Source organism: Simochromis diagramma, unplaced genomic scaffold, assembly GCF_900408965.1.
Source record: "Simochromis diagramma unplaced genomic scaffold, fSimDia1.1 OVJJ01000031.1, whole genome shotgun sequence".
NCBI classification, from domain to species: Eukaryota; Metazoa; Chordata; class Actinopteri; order Cichliformes; family Cichlidae; genus Simochromis; species Simochromis diagramma.
In genome coordinates, this window is record NW_024386983.1 from 574745 (window position 1) to 581656 (window position 6912).

At 46.9% G+C, this 6912-nt stretch overlaps 1 protein-coding gene across 2 annotated transcripts; it reads right to left on the minus strand.

Annotated features, from left to right (window-relative positions):
- LOC120738488 (P2Y purinoceptor 14) lies at nt 1–6912 on the minus strand. Of its 2 annotated transcripts, XM_040039777.1 has the most exons (3): nt 6787–6912; nt 629–1686; nt 1–595 (listed from the first exon to the last, which is right to left on the minus strand). In XM_040039777.1, exon 2 carries the CDS (start codon nt 1682–1684, stop codon nt 632–634), a length of 1053 nt encoding a protein of 350 aa, XP_039895711.1. In that variant the 5' UTR covers nt 1685–1686; nt 6787–6912; the 3' UTR covers nt 1–595; nt 629–631. The 2 variants fall into 2 exon arrangements, with proteins under 2 accessions (XP_039895711.1, XP_039895710.1); XM_040039776.1 differs by lacking the exon at nt 6787–6912 and adding an exon at nt 3406–6780 and having other exon boundaries at nt 2–1686.

A 6912-nucleotide genomic window follows, 5' to 3' on the forward strand; every position in this document is an offset into this window, starting at 1 on the left:
AGAGAGGCATCAGCTGCAGTGAGCAGAGAATAAAAACATGACTAAATAGGAGTTATTTTAGAAGAAAGAAAAGCTTTATTTAAAATACAGACGTCATAAAGCAGTTGTAATGACTCTGACAGCAGGAACACTATGACATCACAGTCAGATTGCTGCTCGTCCTGCGGTTTGACACTTGCTTCTAAAAAGAGGCGACTCGTGAGCAAATCAGCAGATTCTGCATGAACGGACTTTAATGCTGCAGGTTTGATGCCCACTCATCACAGTTCAGTTTCACTTCCACGTCAACACTTCCTCTTCCTCGCTGACCTTCCCTGTCCTCTCTGTCCTGCTTTTGGTCAGAACAATAAATAAAACCAAGAACTGAAGCTCTGAATACTTCTCTTATGTACACATAAAGGAATAAAAATATACATTCATGTCTCTTTCTATTTTACACATAAAACTCCTGATTTACACACTTTTCTATCAGACCGAGAAACAAACAGAAGAGAGCAGTTTTATTACAGCAAATAAAAAAAATACATGATTTCAGCTTCAACATTTAGGTTTTGCGTCTCCTCACGTCTCCTCAGGGGTCTTCTCCTCTCCTTGCCTCTGCCTTATTTGCCTTGTCTCCTCTCCTCGCCTCCTAAATGTTGCTCAGACTCTGCGCCGTGGTCAGGGACCTCCTCCTCCTCCTCTCTCGTCGCGACACTTTTCTCAGCAGCGATTCTCTGAAGGTTCGGCACATGAGGAAGTAGATAACGGGGTCGAGGCAGACATTGAGTGCTGACAGGAAGAGCGTCCCCGCTTTCACCTGCAGCAGCACGAAGCAGGCGTACCGGCTGAAGCCCGACTCTGGCATCTGGCTCAGCGTGTAGGGGATGCGGCAGACGTGGTACGGCACGAAGCATATGAAGAACACCACCAGGATGCTGAAGATGCTCCGGTTGGACTTGCGGCAGACGTCGCTGTTATCGCAGCGAACCCGGCGGTACGACTGGTAGATGCGGCGGGAGATGGAGGCATAGCAGAAAGCGAGGACCGCCAGAGTCACCCAGAACATTGAGACGCTGAAGATCGAGGACACCCGGTGCCACTCTTTGCCCAGCGCCGTCTTCAGATCCATGCACTTGCGGGCGTTTTCCTCGTTGGCTTCCTTGCTCGTCAGCAAGCTGTTGGGCATGAGGAAAACGGTGAGGAGGGTCCAAGAGAGGATGGCCAACACCCGGGCACACTTGGGGTTCTGCAGGTGGTGCAGGGAAAAGATCCTGGCTACTCTTGTCCTGCAGGAGGTGGTGGTGATGGAGGAGGAGGGGGAGGTTCGGACAATCTTGACGTAGCGCTCGAGGCTAATTAAGCCCATGAAGAGGATCCCCATGTACATGGAGCAGTAGAAGATCACAGCGCTGTAGCGGCAGACGATCACGTGGATGTACCAGCCGCCGAGTTCCAGCTGAGCCACGATCCTGAACGGGTAGGTGCACAGCATGAGGAGGTCGGCCACCACCATGTTCTTCAGGTAGACCACCAGCCCAGAGTCGGCGGGCACTCTGAAGAAGATACAGGCGGCTCCGCCATTCAGAAGCGAACCCACCAGAAAGATCACAAAGTAGAGCAGGGGCAGGATCTTCAGGGTGAAGACGTTGTTGAAGTCTGCCGTCTGGTTGGACAGTAGGCTGGTGGAGTTGTTGTGAGCCATCCCTGCAAACACGAAGAACACAGTACGAGCTTTAGGACGATTACAGGAAACATTTTTCATTGGCATTAATAAAACGGGAGAAATCAGTGACAGAGGTGACGCTCTGTGGCTCCACCTGCAGAACCATTCTCTTTGAAATGAGTGATAAACGTAATCGTCACTTGGAGGAGGTTCACAGACTCTCTGTGGTCAGTGTTTGATTTCCACTGACAGAGCTGCAGACTGTCTGCATGCAGAGAACAAATGAATGACCACAGCGGTGTCATGGCGTTATGACAGAGCACAAAGTAACGACCGCTGAAGGCCTGAATCTGCATTTGTGCTTTAACCCATGTTCAGTGTTACGTTGTTTCTGTGCTGCTCGGCTGAAAAAACCTTTTGTGTTCATGCAGTGAGCTGCTCTGTTTACACTGGGCACGTGCACAAACAAGGTTTCACGGACGCTTCCTTTGTCCTGCTCTTCACGCACTTCCCTCCGATCCTGATTCATCCCAGTCCAACACGCAGCGCTCTCGTCCTTCATCTGCGCTGTGAAAACACTTACGGTCGGGTTTGACAGGACAGCACCGGCTGCATCGCGTGTTCCCGTGCTAGTAAAGTTATTTTTAACCTCAGATTTCTGCTAGTGATCATTCCTGCACTAACCACACAACCTGCTGGCTTTAATTCCACCTGAAACACTATTTGGTTTCTTGTGCACCTACACCAGTCAACAGAAGCTGTTAGTGAATAAGAAATCCTGTGTGGAGATGGACACTTCCACTGTGGATCAGAAGAGCCGATATGAAGAACGATCAGACAGCAGTTTCCATTTCAGGGAAGCAGCTAAACTCCTGATCAGGCAGCGTGTGGCGTGTCCCTGCAGCGTGCTGTTCCTCTTTTCCTACCATCTCCACATTGCTGATTGTCTCATAAAGCCACTGAATGCCCACAGCTTTAGAACGAGGATGTTTACTTCCTGTGCCAGAGCCACCAATAAAACTTGTGAGTGGCGACGCAGACACGAAGAAATGGCCTGTTGTTTGCTGCAGCTCAGAGCGAGCCACAGGGGACGATCATGTCGACTTCGTGTGGATTTACTCTAAATGCACCAACGTGTTATATTATCGACCCTTACGTGGGTCTTTTCAGAGAACAAGAACAAACATAGATGACATTGTTAAAGTTTTTTTGACATCACATCACTCCAGGAAGCAGGCTCAACAAACTCTGAGTTCAAAAATAAACCCGGGAAAGGAATCCACTATCAAGGGAGCGCCGATACCAGGATTCCCCAGACTTTACCCTGATATAACTTCATGTTAAATTAGACTTTAACCATTCATCCACTCTTTTATAATTATAATATTTCTGACTGTCTGAGGCAAAATTTCCCCGATTCAATTAGAATCGAATCGAATCGAGGATTGAATCGATTCGGGACCTTGTGAATCGAATCGATTCTAGAAATCAGTGACGATACCCAGCCCTAGTTGCAGGGCTAAGACTTTAACATTGCTTAAAATAATGCCGATTACATCTTGTGAACATCTGCTCTGCCGGCTGCCTGCACTGTTCGTCTGCAACCCCAAGCAAACCTAAGGGGTGCTGGACTCGAGCTTGGTAAACCAGCGGTGCACTTGACTCTCCTCCACATCCATAAAGAGCGCTACAAACACAAACAGCTAACAGGTGGATTTTCCTGTTTCAGTGCAGCTAGCGATGGGTGGAGAACCACTTACTGCTGACGGGTGTGGGACAGTTTAAGATCAAACCCACTTCTGCTGCCACGGGCAGCGCAAAAGTGACCCTTAGACTGCTTTTAGTTTAGTTTCCTTGTTTTCCACTGCATCATTGATTCTATCACTAGTTAACTAACATAAGCTAATGTAAGTCTGTTAGTGGCAACCAACCAACCAACCACATGACAGCACTGTAGTGGCACAAGATGGCGCTACAAACTCTGAAGACGTCAGCTTCACAGACGGACTTAAATAAGACAGTTTTTTAGAGCAGGAGGGAAATTAGCCTTTAAACATGTGTGTGTCATGTCCACTGTAACACACTCGGGAACAGAAAACCCAGAGCTCAGCTCAGAGATGTTAGCTAAGCCCGGTTCCTGGACCTGCGTCCTGGACTTCGTGGACTCTGCATTCTATGCTGAAGATGCTCTGCTTTATGTGACTCATGACCAAATGATGTCTGACATCACAAAACGTCTTAGAACCAGGAAACGATAAAACCATTGGTCGGTTTAACAAAAGTCTGAAACATGGGCTCCACATTTGCTTTGCTGGCTTTTTCCTCGTAGAGGTCACCAGTTTGAAACAGAGTGAGGTGCAAAGTTCTCAGCTGACAGTCTAACAGCAACGTTATTAAACTGTGTGTTTGCATCACGCAGACCCCATTCGTTCTGACAGGATGATAAAACACTCATACTCAGTAAAACAAGAGCATCCATTTCCTGGATGGTCTGAACCACACAGTGTTTGTCGGGCACAAACAGTGAAGGTTTCAGTGTCAATGCCTTTGATTGGTGCAGACGAGGCCAAGCACATCGCTCCGGGCCTCCTGTGACAGGACATCAATGCTGTTATTACAAATAGAAATTCACCCCACCCACCCAGGTGAAAAAGGTTTCTGTATCAGGCTGTTTCTTTATCCACTGTGGACTGACTGCTGGACCAAAGCACACAGCATGTTAAACCATGAGGCAGATGGGCTTCAGCAGCAGAAGACCACACTGAGGCCACCTAAGGTCACCTAATCCAGGTCTAAGGATAAGATTCACCTTTTCAGGGAGTTTTTAGGACTTCCTGATAATAATGAATTACAGTCGTCCAGCCTGGAAGTAATAAATGCATGAACTAGTTTTTCAGCGTCACTCTGAGACAGGATATTTCTAACTTTAGAGATGTTGCACAAATGGAAGAAAGCAGTCTTACATATTTGTTTAATATGTGCATTAAAGGACATTAGGTACCAGCTTGCAGAGCAGGACAGACGCAGCCAGGCTGCCTCTGTGTTAGCCCAGTCAACCAAAGGCAGAGACAGCAGCTATGCTGACGGTGGTTATCAGCGGCCTCTGTTTATCCAGGCTCTCCGAGTCAGACTTTCACTCTTTTCCTGCACCAAACCGACCAATTGTGTGACACCTACTCCAGTGAGAGACCTTCACAGAGCAGATCTATGTAGAATATAAAAATATTACAGACTGTGGGTAGTTGTTGCTAGTTGCTGGCCACAGCTTTATTTTTAGCACTTTAAACTTGTTAAATCAAACTTAAACGCGTCAGCTGCAACAGATCAAAGTGAAAACCAGAAACAAACTAACAACAAGCTGAAGGAAGGAGGGGAAACAGGCGACCCAGCACAGAGTAAACCAGAAAAAACTACAAGCACAACAAAACCAGATATTCTGCTAATCTGGGCTCTGAAAAGATGACCGATAACTGACCAGGACCAGTATGTAACCAGTATGTAACCAGTATGTAACCAGTATGTATAGATTTGTCGGCACATCCTCACGAGTTTGGGGATGTGAGAAGAAATGAATCCACACATTAACCCTCTGTGGTTTTTTTGATACCTTTGGCGGTGTGGATGGTTTGTTGCTGTCAGTTCTTTGGTCGCTGTTTTTTCCACTTCTCAGCATGCATGTGAACGCACCCACACACACACACACACACACACATGTAGGTTAAGAAAAAGAACCCTTTGGTTTAGCATGAAAACATGACCACATCACTTCATCTGAATCTTCAGTGCAGCTCGACCACAAACCAGCGGCTCTTCCTCTGCAGCGTCAGTAAAAACCCTGTTTTTGACTCTGTGGTCAGAAATAAAAGATCAAACTGACACAAAACACAACTGAAGGATTTCTGAGTAAAACATGAAGTCAGCCTCTATCATGTTACAGAAGTGTTTTTCCTTGCAGCTCTGACTGTTATATTTCTGTAAACTCCGCGTCCTGCAGCAGAATCTGTCCTCACGCTCGGGCTCCTGCGTTAGTGCGCCGTTACATCCTGACGTGTGTTTGTGCGTGTTTATGAGTTTGTTTGTGTTTGTTTTTGGGCTCGTTTTCTCATACTGTTGACATTATGTGACATGTTTCCACATTCTTGAATCAGTAAACCAAACAGAAACCTGCTGGATGAAACGACATTAATAAAACAGCACATGCCGCCAGCCTGTGCAGGTATAAGCGAGCAACAGCTGGCACACTTATATTAATGTGGAAACCACAACCGAGGTTACAGTTGGCTGCTGAAAATCTTTCTGCAGCTGCTCGTTTAGAGCAAAACTGTTGATTTCATCTGATTCATTTGCACCTTTGAGCTCTTTTGAACATCCTGCTCTCCGTGTGTTTGTTTCATCCATGCATGCTGCAGGAGAGCGCAGCTTCTACCCTCACACTTCGCTCTTTCTTACAGCAGCTGGGAGCAACGCATCACCACAGCGTGGCGTTTACATCTGCTGTTCACACTCATGACAAATATCCCCATCAGCTGAGGAGATTACCGACAAACGTCCTTATCTGACGGTGATGCGCTTTTTCAGTTTTCTAAAACTTTCTGAGCTCTTCTGATGTTTGATCACTTCTAATCTCCCTTCCTCCCTTCCTTCCTTCCTTCCTCTGAGATATTTAAAGAAAAAAAGTTTTGAGTGTTTTCTGTGCGTGTAATAAGTTGGCCCGCACCGATGTGAGCTAATGTTATCTAAATGTCAGAGTTGCCTCACTCAGGTTTGCAGCTGAAAGGTCAAATCGTGTGTTAATGTTTCCTTCACTCAACAGAAAAATAACCTTTACAACATCCACAAAGTTTTATAAGTAAGAAGCGCTCTGAACGCAGAACAAAGTCACATGAAGCAGCTGAGCGAGCAGAGAGCAGCGTGGTGGAGCATTCTTCCCCTGTGACGGATTTATCCCGAAACAGTTTGTTTGAGCCTCCGACAGGTTTTACTGCTTCTTCGGGCTCCGGAGCCTCGGTGAGCCGAGGTCCACCACGCTGCCTCCACACGCATCACGCCTCTACAGCTACACCTCTCTTACATTAATCACAGACTGACCCAATAACACAGCTCTGTCATCAGCTTAAAGGTGCATCAGATGGTTCTCTCACCATAAACTCCAGATGTTGCTCAGGCTCCCATACAGATGTTGCCTTCACCTGTGGTCTGCTTTCCTGCTCTGTGAATGGGAAGCTGAAGTGCTGCTGACAGCTGAGTCTGAGCTGTTATAGTCTGCA